The following is a 13,739-nucleotide window of genomic DNA, read 5'->3' as shown; positions in this document are numbered from 1 at the left end:
GCAACAATAATGTTTATTATTTTCCTTTTATCATTTTCTTTTTTGCTACAATATATATACCAAATAGTATTTGATAGCATATAAAAAAATATCAAATAATCAATATAACATATCAAACAAAAGATTAAATATGTGCCAGTAATAATTAAAGGTTTAATGAAGAGGCCAGGTCATGAGAAAAGATTAGTTAATAAATTAATGAAAATAAATAAAATATAAATTAAAAAAATGAATAATGAGGATACAAAAATTTCTATTTTAGGTAGAGAATGTTTTGCCCTAAAAGGGAAGAAAACAGGACTAAAAGGGTACTCGAATCCTCTTCCCACGTCTCTAAAACAACCGACAGCTTAACCCCCTCTCTCTCTCTCTCTCTCTCTCTCTCTCTCTCTCTCTCTCTCTCTCTCTATGTATACATATAAATTATTATTTATTTAATTTAATTTAATCCCTTTTTCTCTGACACCATTCACAACAGAACTATAATAATGCATAATGAAAAAGAAATTAAGAAAAAATAATAACAAGAGTGCCTTAAAAAGAGGAGGAATATAATAAACGAAGAGAACAATATTTAATAATAGCTGATATGTTAATTAATAAAAAGCTAAAGGAGAGGGGTGGAATCGAAGGTCTCTAAATTAAAAAGGGGTCAAAATAAAATTCAAAATTTTGCACATCGGCCCCCCTCGTTCATCATAAATTGATACAAAGGGCCCCATTAAAAAAAAAAAAAAAAAAGAAAATTAATAAAAATAGCTAATGCAGAATTTGTGTAGTTATTACGATGAGAGGATCTGTTTCAGTTGAAGCTGACATGTTTTCCAACTCATCACTATCACATAATAAATTCCCATTATTATTATTATTATTATTGCGCACATTTTTATTAATGGCTTCTGCCGCCGTTAACGAAACCGGTAGTATTAACGGCGCCGGCGACGGAGATTGATGTGTTGCCGTTAGTTCCTTGGCTCTCTCAACCTGAACACTCCAGTCAGTCCTGCAAAGAACAACCAGCATCAGCACGGCGCACGAGGCCTGCGCCGCTAGCAAACCCACCCACAGTCCGGCGAAACCCATCTTCAGTACAAACCCCATCAGGAACGCCACCGGCATTCCGACCAAGTAGAACGATCCCAGGTTGATGTTCGCCCCAATCGTCGGCCGCGCGCTCCCCCTCAGAACCCCGCACCCGGTTGTCTGCGGGCAGTTCCCGAGCTCGCAGAGCCCGGCTATCGGCAGCGCCGCCGTCGTCAGCTCCAGAATCTGCGCGTCCGCCGTGAACAGCCTCCCCCAGCGGTGCCGCATCAGGACCGCGAACGCCATCGCCCCCACACCCAGCGCCGCCGCGCAGAACATCGACACGATCATCGAAACCCTAGCCCTCGCCGGTCGCCGCGCCCCGAGCTCGTTACTCACCCGAGTCGAAACCCCCAAACTCAGCGACGAAGGGAAAACGTAAACCAACGACGTCGTCTGGATCAGAATCCCCATTGAAGCAATCGTCGCCCTCGGATTCGCCAGCAGCCCACACAGCATTATCATCAGCTCGTACCACCACCACTCCAAACAAACGGAAACACACGTCGGCACCGCCAGCGAAAGCAGCGCCGACCACCCCCTCAAACAGTCACCACTCGGCGCCACCCAAGACTCCCTATACACCCCGGAAAAGTAAACATACAAGCAGAGCAAAACCACCAGATTCAAATTCGTCAGCGCCATAGCCAACGCCACCCCAGAAACCCCCATCCCGAAATACCTCACCAGCAAGAAATTCAACGGCACGTGCAGAACAACCGACACCGTGGAGCAGCAAGTCAACGGCAGAGTCACACCCTGAGTCCTCAGATAGATTCTCAGCGGGTGAAGAAAGGAAAGAAAAAAAAGATCCGGTATCGCGAAAACGATAAACGTCTGAGCAACGGTCGAGATTTCCTCGTCCTGATTGCACCATAGCAAGATTCTCTTCATATTCAGCCACATGAAAGAGATTGGGATCGAGGTTGTGAGAAGAAGCAAGACGGTTCGCTGCAGAGTGAGGCCCAAGAGCTTCATCTGCTTGGCGCCGTAAGCTTGGCCGCAAATGGGGTCCATGCCCATGGCTAAGCCGGAGATTACAGAGTAGCCGGTGATGTTGGCTACTCCGATGGAGAGGGACCCGCCGGCGAGCTCAAGCTCACCTAGGTAACCGAGGAACAGCATGGATATCATGGCTCTTGAATATAGTATCAGCCCTGTGATTGCTGTTGGCCCGGATATCTTTCCTATCTCTTTCATTTCTTCAAGGGCCTGTAAGAAAATCAAGAACCCAAAAATAAGTAAAAAAAATTAAAAAAAAAAAAAGAGAGTAAATTTTTGGAACTTTTTTTACAAAGTTGAAAATACCCTTTTTAGTAGGACATGCATATACATATATGTATGTGTGGTATAATGTATGTTACTTTTTACACACTCACTCACACACACACACACGCACATGTGTGTGTGTGTGTGTGTGTGAGAGAGAGAGAGAGAGAGAGAGAGAGAGAGAGAGAGAGAGAGAGAGAGAAAGAAATGTATGTAGAGTGGAGTGATTAATTAGGTTTACCTCGGAAGGGGATGGCCACCTATGGAGGTCTTGATGATCATCATCATCAGCAGCAGCCATGGTTTTAGTGGGGTTAAAGAGAATGGTTTTATTAGGAGAGATGAAGGAGGAAGGAGAAGAGGGTTTTGGATTACACATATCTTTCTTTTTTCTCTTTTGATTTTCTTGATTTGTTGTGGAGTAGTAGTAGTTGTTGGTGGTGTTGTTGTTAATAGTAGCTACAAAATGTTTGATACTCAAAAAAGAGAAGTGTGAGTTTGGCTTTTGCAAATCTTGATGGGAGTAAGGCATACATTGGCTGTCTAGGTATTTATATACAAGGATTGTGTCCTCTATCATCAAATACGTGTCAATTCTTTACAATTATTAATAAATAAAGGAAAAAAAATTAAGAAAAAAGAAAAGAAAAAGAAAAGGAGTATAGTCGATGAGTTTTCGAATAATTACTATAAAAATTTGATGCATCTACTTAGAGTATAACAGTTGGCATTGATTCTTATTTTTTCTTTTCTTTTCTTTTTTTTAGTTTTGATTACCTTATTTGATTTAGGGGTGATGAAATTAGTGATTATTAGTATGAGATGCTACAACTGGTGTAACATATCGAGTGATTTTGAACCGTAGATCTGTATAAACAAACATATACACATGATCAAATGTATGTGTCAATATGTGTAAATCAATCGTTCAAGATCATCCAGTGTATTTCAGCGGGTATAATATCTACAGAACCCGTGAAATGGGGAGGTTTTATGAGTTAAGTAGTGATTGGTTGAGTTAGCATTACTTTACCGCCCCTCAACAGGGCAGAAATTTTTTGAGAACTTGAAAGCGTTGTTTAGGTGAAAACCACAATCATCTTCTCCTTTTGGGCTGTATCATGGTGGAATTGTTTTTTTGAGTTTCTTTCCTTTCTTTTGTCTTAACTACTTATGCAGGATTGGATTAATCTTTTAAATTAAACCTCTTTCTCAAAAAAAAAAAGAAAAAAAAAAAAAGAAAACAAGAGGAATAAAAAGGTTATCTTTAGTGCAAAGTGGGAAGATGAAAGGATTGACAGGCAATCCAAATTCAATTCCCTCTAGTTGTTTTCCTGAAGTGACACAGCATATTTTTTTTTTCAATTTCCATGTACAGAAAAAAAAAAAAAAAAAAAAAAAAAAAAACATAGAGACACACAGTGGAGGGTGTGGGAAGAAATAAGGGAAAAAAACCAAGGCATGTTACATTACATTCCCAGTCCACAGAGCCCCATGTGAAGCAGCACAGTCGGAGCATGACTTATGTTGTCTGCAACCCCAATTTTTAACATCCAAACACATCTTCTTGTGCCTACTTGCCCCATTTTTTGAGAGGTACAAATAACTTCATCCATATATCACTTTTTTAGGCCCCATCCTACTTTCTTTTTTTCCTTTTTCTTTTTTTTTCTTCAATTTAATTCACTTGTTATGGATATAGAACTAGATATTATCACTCTCCACAGTAAATGCACAAACAACAAAATTAAATAAATAAATAAATAAATAATAAATATTGTGATGGAAGAAGTGGCAACCTTTGAGTTATGGAAAATCCAATTGTTTGTCAATATTACATAGTCGTTTTCTTGTGTGGGGGTAGTGGAGGTGGAGGTGGGGGTGGGGGGGTGTTTTTTGTCTTTTCCCTTGTTACAAATCTCATAAAACCAAACAAAAAGATGAAAGTTTTTCGCGAAAGTTCGTACTCGATCTCAACATTATTCAAGGTAGCATCCAAAAACTCGAAATCGGGTTTATTCAAAACAAGTGTAAAAGTGGTGTGATTAGTAGTAATAAAAAAGAGGGGTTATCTTGTAACAAAGTTATGTGATGATATGGAGAAGAAAAAAGAAAGAAAGAGGGACCACGGTAGTTGCAATGGGGATGAGTGACAGTAGATTGGCTGGCTGATATGAAGACAGGATGGGAGATGGGAAGCAATCTTATAGATAAATCATAAATGGTAAAACTCAACTACGTGCTGAATTTATAACCATTTAATTTATGTGTATATATATATGTGTGTGTGTGTGTGTGTGAGAGTGCCTCAAAGTGGGGGCCTTCACCCCCCACACTCACTCTCTGGCTCTGTGTGTCTGGACTGGACCTGTAATTTTTTTGGAAAGAAAACAGAACACAACAGAAGCCCTTTATAATCATCTTCTGAGAGCAAACAACAAGACCACTGGATCTCTGTGTGTGTATATTATTATTTTCCCCCCCAATGCACCAGTCTGAGAACAAAAATACAAGAAATCTGCATATATATTATTTAATATTATTTTTTATTAGTTTTTGTGTGAGGAAAAATTATTTTAAATAAATTTATTTCTCTATTATCTCGAAAAATCAAATCACCGTGATTCGTGTCAGACGTGTTTTTCTTTCCAGCTCAATAAGTTGCCAGTTGAGATAGCGCTTTCCTCTCCCTTCCTGCAGAAAGAAAAATTCACAGAGAAATTATAGCGGTGATTTTTTTTTCATTTTTTCATTGCGAGAGAATATAATTCAATCGAGGCAAGTGGGAATTTTAACTACCGTAACTGGAAAGTGGACGACATTGTAACAAATACAAGTATGTCTGTTGAGTCCACACAGAGAATCGGTATCCACCCACTATTATATTCTTCCACAGAGTGCTGCAGAATTTTAGCATAATATAACATAAAAAATAATTAAAAAATTAAAAAAATTGGAGTCAAGTATTTATGTTCTAATCAAATCAGTCTACAGTTATTAAAGCATCAAGGATATTTAGATATAATGGATTTTAAATCAGTGCACTCCGAATTTGGGTGATTTTTCTAAATCATAAAAGCCATTTAAAATGTCATATATGCATCAGAAGAAGGCAAACCACCCTTTTGAAGATACTGATAATGCAATTAACAAATAAGAATTTATTCCAAATTAAAGATGCAAGCAAAAGGTGACGTTTGCTAAAAATCTAGCCGAAGACAACTTCAGTGTATTGAAAATAATAAGATCTCGTTGGATGCAGGTCATGGAATTATAGCCACCAGCTCATGCGCAAATTGCATGAGATTCCATGGCATAATAGTTACATCAGTAATGCGCAACACAAAAAAAAATTCCGATCGAATTAGAAATGATATGTTTTCCTACAGGAATAAATGCCATCATCGTAACAGTTGAAAGTAGAGTCGATATTGATGTTAGAATAAACTCGAACGAAAAAATCACCTCATGAACATGTTTTAGAAAGAAAATTGCTTCTGATTCGGGTTAACTTAATGCACAATATAGAAAATTACAACCATCAATCCTAATCAATTTGGTATTTAGTAGCGGAAGAACTATTATCCGCATGGGCTGTTTCAATCATGGCTTATAAAAAGGGTTGTTAGTGTTTGTGGAATAAATGGATTCAAGAACTTTAAGAAGATGTTGGCAGATTCGATGCACACATGTTCGGCGGAGAGGTAATAATTTCCTAACAGAGAGGTTGACAACTCAGAGGGAATATTCAAGATTTTTATTAACGAGGATAAGATCGAGCTGCAAGGATTTTTTGAATAAGTAGTTCACATTAGGTATGACAGCAACCAATTCCATTTAACCCTCTACGAAGTTCAAATTAACTATGACTTCTCCATATACTACGAAATTTACTAAATTAAAAAAAATTAATGTCAATGATGCTGTAAAGTGGGGTTTTCGAAAAATAGGAGAAAAAATGTTAAAAACCTACAAGTTTTGGATAACTTTGAAAACTTTGCTCTTTCGAAAAATACAATTTTTCGCATTTGAGAATCTGACAAATCTTGAATCAAACAAAACAGCGATTTGATGTTCAATCACAACATTTTGATTCGATTTGGCAAATTATTGATCACAAAATGTCAAATACAATAATTTCCTAGAATCGAAAAAAAAAAAAAAAAAAATGAACGGAACAAATCTGAATTAAACCAAAATTTAAACAGTGCATCACCCATTTAGATTTAAGAGAAAATTGTTCGAAAATAGAATTGAAATCCCATCTCGAGGTATTTAAAGTCCGTATAGTAATTAAATTGCAAAAATATATTACGTATGATAAAAATAATGAATCTTTCAAGATTAGACTAAATAGCTAAACGTGAAGTTTAAATAAAAATTTGAAGTAGCAATATAAATCCCTCTAAGAACCTATATTATTATAGATTATACATCAACCACTAACCAAAAAAGAAAACGAAAAAAGCACCCCTTATGTAAGGGGGCAACTGTATAATGTACTTGACCTCAAGGAAGATAATTGTAGTCTCTTAAAAAGTACGGGTAATTATGCATTTTGATCAAACTTAATAGACTGTGATTGTAACTTACCAAATTATTTAAGATTAAAGGCATACACAACAAATGATTGTGATGAACGTAACAAGAGGAGAACATAAGAATGGGAACATGTGTTTAGACATAATCTTTCTTTGTGTGCATGCTTACGCAGAAGATTTAATATTGACCAGAGAGTAGAGTTAATTTCCGTTCACTTGCCTCATTGACCAGAATGATAAAGGACAGGCACCGGGAGCGAGTCCACCCAAGGGCTAGGGTGGACTCAAGCCCCCCCTCACTTCCAAAACTTTCCCTATATATATATATATATATATATATATATATATATATATATATATATATATATATATATATATATATATATATATATATATATATATATATATATATAATATATTTTTTTTAATTTTTAATTTTTTTTAACTTTTTAGCCTACCCAATTACATTATTTAATCCACTTAGTCACCACTTAAGCCCACTTATTCAAAGCCGTCTCACGTCTTAAAGCCCCCTTCATGTTTGACTTGTGCTCATCTTCTATTTCACAACTTCGTTCTCGTTCTTTAAAAACTTTGTTCTCTCGCATAGTCGCACTAATGGCGGTTAAATTGCTACCTATCGGTGATCAATTAACGTTTGACGTCTTCTCTTTCATCTTAATTTTCATAATGAATATTAATTAGAACTCCATTGTGTAAATTTCATAATTGATATTCATGTTTCTTAGATTTCTATAGCAATTTAGCTTTCGCGATTCGCTTTGATATTATCTTTTGAAAATGGAGGGAAAAAAAATTCATATCAAATTTTCATCTTAAATTTCTTTGATAGCAATTTTTTTTCCCGGGGGCTCTGCCCCCGAACCCCCGATGTGTTTAAGCCCCCCTCCCCCCACCCCCTCCTCACAGAAAATTCAGGCCCTCGCCACTGACAGCACCTTAAAAAAAGTGGACGTATAAAAAGTAACAAGTATCATACTAAGTGAGAATCGTGTTCACCAGATTTCTATGCTTAAAACTCTTCCAAGTAATAATGCAAACAAAATCGAATAGAACCAAGTACCTTATAAGTAGCTCCTATGATGTTAGAATCAGCTTCAGGTCGGCCGCATGACTACTAATCCAGTAGCAATCACCAATTAACAGGACTCGTTAATTGCCCCTAACACGAACTTTCACTTGTGAAGGCTGAAAACCTGTTTGCAGAAATTAAATGGAACTCATCTAATTATCGCCAGAATAAAGAGCATTCACCTCTGAACACTTATAAAACATTTCATTCCAATTCCTATAATTCCGATATCTGAATTTCTTTTTGGAATGGAATTGGAATTAAATTTTCACTTTAAGTACTAATTCCGATTTCATTAGATTTTAACGATGAATTTAATTTCGGATTTGATTTAACCCTACAATTATCGTGCTACCCAAACAACCCCTGATTTTCACTTGAACTAGGTGCATCAGCTCAAAATCCATAAATGGTGAAATGAGTAACTGAATATGATCACCACTAATTTGTTGTTCTCTCGAGTCTCGAACAATTTAATCGTTGAGTCGGCATCTAAATTCAAAGGACTTTAATAAAAATTAAAATAAAATAAAATAATTAAAATTACCACCCTTTCTTACCTTCTCTAATTATAGAACCAGGTGATGGTTTCATCCAATTTCCAAGAGAAGTTCCACCCGACTTGATTCCGGCGGAGGCGGATGCGACCCGGAAAATGGTCCTCGGCGACGGGTGCTGCCCGTTACGTCTGACTGTTTGACTATCCACAACCACAATCTTCATCCTACGGTCTAATAGAACTGGTGGCAAGCTACGGCGGTGGTACTGGTGGAAGAGAGCGGCGGAGGAGGTGGTGGCCGGAGGGGAGGAAATTGGTAGAAATGCCCTAATTGGACGATGAGTTAACGGGAGTGGAGGTTTAAGCGGGGGATAGAACTGTAATTACACTAAATTTGTGAGGGATAAAAGTTATTTTTCAATGTAAATAAATAAATGTAATATAAAATTGATAGAATTTCTATTACAAAATAAATTTCAAGTAATTATTAACTAACTCTCAATTTGGATTATTTTAGAGCAACTCTAATTTCTAAGTTCTAATTGATAATTAATTAAATTTCATAATTATAATCCTGATAATTAATTAAATTTCGTAATTATAATTCTAGGGTAAATTACAAACACCCCTGAGGTATGGTCAAATTACAAATCCCCCCCTCTTGTTTGATAATTACATCTACCCCCTCAACTATGATTTTTTCTTAGACCTCCACCTTTATGGTGCCAAATTCAACATAGTCATCTAGATTCCGTGAAATGTGCTCTAGTTTGTACTTTTTTTGTGTAAAAAATACAGTTTCCGATGCACCACAAACTGATATATACAAGCTAAAAATCACATATTATGATCATCTTGCTTCATAATATAGAGTTTGAATGGGATAAAACGGGTACAAATGTGATAATATTCCATATAATCTCGAAGATTCCACTAAATTTGATGAGTTGAGGGGTGGTTGTAATTATCCAAACAAGAGGGGTGTTTTTGTAATTTGACCATACCTCAGGGGGGATGTTTGTAATTTACCCTATAATTCTGATAATTTTTTGCCTCAACTTTGGATCATGTTGATGGCATTTAAATGTGAATTGAATAAAAGCACCGCCCTTCGTCATGTTTGAATTATCTATCCTTTAGGAAAATAAAAACCTTAGCGTGTAAGAATAAATATAGTACTTGTTAAACAATTATCATGGTCGACGCAGGTCGGTTTGGCAAATTTTGGTCAAACTCGTCGTACTGGGCTTATAAACAATATGAATATAAAATATATCCGAAAGAGGTTTTTTGAGCCAATCGACTCAGTATACGTCAAAGACAAGATTTCTCTAGAAGCTCGTCCTAATAAAGCTAGTTAGTACCACGCTCGCTAAAAGATGCTCTCGGGATATGAGGGTCGCGAGCTCGCCAGCTCATCCGAACATGCAAGGGACGTTGGAAGGAGTAGATAGCGAGTTGAAGGAGAGTTGTTGAAAAAAACGGATTCAAATATATTCTCTCTAAATAAATAAGGAAAATAAGTAAATTAAAAATAGTGATTGAGCAATTAATGTAAATCTCGACAAGTACAGAGATTCTATAGTCATACACAATTCTCTATAGAATGAATGTATCAACACTATTAGAGGGGACACGACACTCGCATTGATTGAACATCAATAATACATTCCCGAAGAACTTGCTGGAATGAACCTATATGTAGTCGACGTTCGCCACAAAATTATCGATCGCTCCATTATTAGTAGTTCAACATTAGCCATGAGGTTTTTTGGTAATTTGGTAATTTAATCTTTATTTATATTGTGAGTAAAAAGCTAAAATTTGTAAAATGATGCAATGAAAGTGAATTAAAAATAAAAAAATAAGAAAGAGACAAAAAGAAAGCACCTCGTTGCACGGCACACCTTCCGGAGATATACTGACAAACATAGTACACATGTTGTTTCTTTTCTTCAGTTCAATGAACGAAAGTTCCACCGCTTCCCCAACATTTTATTTCTTTAATTAATACCTAACTATTACAAACCAATAAAAAAAAATTAAAAAAATCCATGATGAGGCTAAAATATAGCTCACCTAGGATAATGTAGAAAACGAGCTGGGAGAGCAAAGCTGATCAGTAGCTAGTCAATTCAATGCTCCTGAGGTCCCTGCGAAAAGAGCACACGTGAACTAAGCCGGGGGTTGATCCGGCGGAAACCCCTCCGACGCTCAAGTCAAATGTACGGATCGTAGAGAGAATAGAGAGAATAAACTCGTGATGGATTATCAATAATGAGAACGTACCTTTACAAATGAGTAAAACACCTATTTATATCCCGGTGATTGGATTGGGCTTGCTTTGTTGGGCCCAAGCCTTACTTTGAAGGTATTTGGGCTTTCGTGCAGTGGGCCTAATTAGTAGATATATTTGAGGGCCCATTGGGCCGGCCCATTTAGGTATATCATTAAGCCCCCCAACTCTCGATTCGAGATGGGGACTTGTGTAGAGGAATCCGGGTCGTGTCGAGAGTTAATTGCGTCGGGGATTAAATTGTTTCCGTTGGTGGTGAATTAATTCCTTAATTTTAATAATGGATAATTGTATTTATTTGGCAGCGAGGTATATATTTAAGGGTTTTAAATATTATACCAGGGCCAAAAAAATAGACTTCTTGTGCGGTAGAAAGAGATAAACTGCCTCTCCTGCGTAGTTAATATGGGTATGTACTTTGAACTCTAGGTTTTCTTCTGTGCTATTCTTCTCTTGAATTTTTTTTATTTGCGGTAAGGTAGAAATTTTTTGTTTTCTTGATTGTTTCTTGGCGGAGAAAATCTTCACATGTCGAACTCGGGTAATTTGAAATCTTTGCGAATTAAACTTCGAGATCCGGTTGAATCGGGGAAGAAAACTTTTGGTACGGTTGGGTTGGACCGCGGGAATCTTGTGATGTCGAGTGCGAAAAACGGATCTACATCCGGAGGTGCGCGAAATTCCGTGCAGATGGGGGTTGGGTCTGCGGCTGAGAAGGAGGGGACCAGCGCACGTGGTCCAATGGGGGGGAGCCACGTGCGCACGGCTGGTACAGAGGTAGAGGCACGCGCGCGCGCGTCGGGCGCTGGAGTTGAGAGACGCGCGCGCGCGGTAATCAATGTGCAGCAGGCGGGCGCGCATCCCAAGCGACACGCGCGCGCGTCGGAAAGGCGGGTGGACGCAGACGCGCGGGATCCAGTGGTTGGGGAGGCGCCACGTGGGCGGGGACAGGGTGATGACGCGCGCGCGCGTGATTCAACCTCTAAGCGACGCGCGCGCGCGTCGGAAGGGGGGATCGATGCTGACGCGCGGGGTTCGGCGATTGGGGAGGCGCCACGTGGCTCTGGGCAGGCAGCTAGTGTGCGCGCGCGTGGATCCACCCATTTTGGGGCCACGCGCGCGCGTGAGGGCGCGTTAGATGCCGGTTTTGAGCGTGGTTTGGGCGTAATTGACGGGCAAATTTCCGAGGGTGCTGATTCGCGTGTTTTGTTTAACGGAGGAAGTGTTGGTCGGCGAGAAATTATTGAATCGTGGGGTGACGATGTAGAAGTGCGTAACAATATTAACATTTGCCCTGCTGTTGATGAAGCGAATTCCAGTGGGCGTCGCAATGTGCGTCGAGTCGTGGATTTTGGGAGCGATAGTGATGATTCGAATCAAGCTCCTTTGGCGAGTGATGAAGCGGTGTTAAGTAGTGAAGTTGAGGTGACGGATGAAGAGGAGGAGGAAGATGATATTCCGCCAGGTGATATTGAGATTGATAAGAGGAAGCAAAAGAAAATTAAGTCAATTAATTTGGACTTAGTTGATTTTGACAGTGTGTTGACGGAAGAGCATCTACACTCTATTCGTCGTTTATCTGGAGCGCCAAGTAACGTTGAGTTGTTGTTGCCTCAGATGGGTGACCGTTTGTATTCGCCACCCGATGGATTTCATACGGTGTTTTTGGGTTACTTGACGTGTACATCTCAGATTACACCGCATCCGACCTTGTTGAAGGTCTGCGAGGAATTCAAGATTGGGTATAGTCAGCTAACGCCCAGTGCTGTTCTGATTTTCCAGGCGTTTCATTTTAGGGTAGTGCGAGTAGGTCTGCCTGTGTCTGTGAGTTTATTTAAGGCGTTATTTACGTTACATCGGCCCAATAAGATGCCTTTCTTTTGCTTTCATCCTCGCGTTCATTACTAATTTGTGAAGAGTGTGAAGTTATCTTTGGGGAAATGGAAGAACTATTTTTTTTACGTGAGGGCTCCCACTTTTGACGTTCCCGTAGTTTGGAATCCTACGTGTGAGAGTTTCGCGATGACTGCAAATATGGCGAAGAGGATTGAGGAATCTGGGTTGTGTGATGTGGAATTTGATCCGAGGAGTTTGATACCGACGGTGAAGGGTCAGCATCGTATATCCTTTTGTTGCCTTGACTTGTGTTCCTCTTCTTTGTTGTTTTTTTTTTTTTTTTTTTTTTTTTTTTTTTTTTTTTTTCTTTTTTTGTAGTTTATTTCCCATGTTTCTTATGTATTATTTATTTCTTGTAGATGGGGGTATCACCTTTGCGGCACTTCAAGCTAAGGCGAATGGGACGTCGAAGAAGGCATCGAAGAAGGTACCCTCTACCTTGGGAGGTTCTTCAAATGGTTTGCCTCGTGGGGAGGTCCATGTAGAAGCTCCTCGAGTAGTCGCAGATGATCGTAGCAGTGCTGGTGAAGTGGAGGGGCGTCCACCGATGAAGGACCGTGGCAAGGGGAAGAGGGTGGATACCGAGTATGTGGCTGTGCCTAAGCGTCCACGGGTAGAGCCAGAGGAGACTTATGCTTTCCATGGTGGAGGAGGGAAACAGCTGTTTACTTATGGAGTAAACCGCGATGGTAAGGAGTCGTACTGGGATGTGTCGGATTATGATTTGCCGATGTTGAGTACCGAGGGTTTCGTTCGAGAGTATGATCGTGTTCGGATGTCTGGTAAGGGTCCTTCTCATATGCTAGAGTTAGCTGGTGGAGACATATGTCGGGTGAGTACTTGTCTATTTAAAACAAGATTTTATGTTTTATTCTCTCTTGGCTTGCGAATAATATTGTTATTATTATTATTATTATATATATATATATATTTTTTTTTTTTTTAGTTGGTAGCGACTTGGAGATACCTCGTGGAGCACGGTAGGAATGCGGAAGCTAGTAAGGAAGAGGATCGGGCTCGAAGTCAAGCACGTGAGGATGAGCTTCTAAGTCAGTTGGAGGA

The 13,739-nt window shown here is 38.9% G+C and overlaps 1 protein-coding gene and 1 long non-coding RNA gene across 2 annotated transcripts; both read right to left on the bottom strand.

The window, feature by feature from the left end:
• Positions 1–534: 534 nt before the first annotated feature.
• Positions 535–2,904, bottom strand: ZF14 (MATE efflux family protein). The gene is made up of 2 exons (XM_012983369.2): positions 2,594–2,904; positions 535–2,295 (listed from the first exon to the last, which is right to left on the bottom strand). The coding sequence occupies exons 1-2, from the start codon at positions 2,882–2,884 to the stop codon at positions 760–762; spliced, it is 1,827 nt and encodes a 608-aa protein (XP_012838823.2). The 5' UTR covers positions 2,885–2,904; the 3' UTR covers positions 535–759.
• Positions 2,905–4,129: 1,225 nt separating this feature from the next.
• LOC148765487 (uncharacterized) lies at positions 4,130–8,818 on the bottom strand. The gene is made up of 5 exons (XR_016029584.1): positions 8,547–8,818; positions 7,978–8,110; positions 5,152–5,252; positions 4,972–5,046; positions 4,130–4,870 (listed from the first exon to the last, which is right to left on the bottom strand). It is a non-coding gene; the product is annotated as an uncharacterized LOC148765487 (long non-coding RNA).
• Positions 8,819–13,739: the final 4,921 nt, after the last annotated feature.

This window comes from Erythranthe guttata, chromosome 14 (genome assembly GCF_056151865.1).
Source record: "Erythranthe guttata isolate IM_541 chromosome 14, IM_541, whole genome shotgun sequence".
In the NCBI taxonomy this organism is placed as follows: domain Eukaryota; kingdom Viridiplantae; phylum Streptophyta; class Magnoliopsida; order Lamiales; family Phrymaceae; genus Erythranthe; species Erythranthe guttata.
This window is presented reverse-complemented; position numbering and strand designations above follow the sequence as displayed.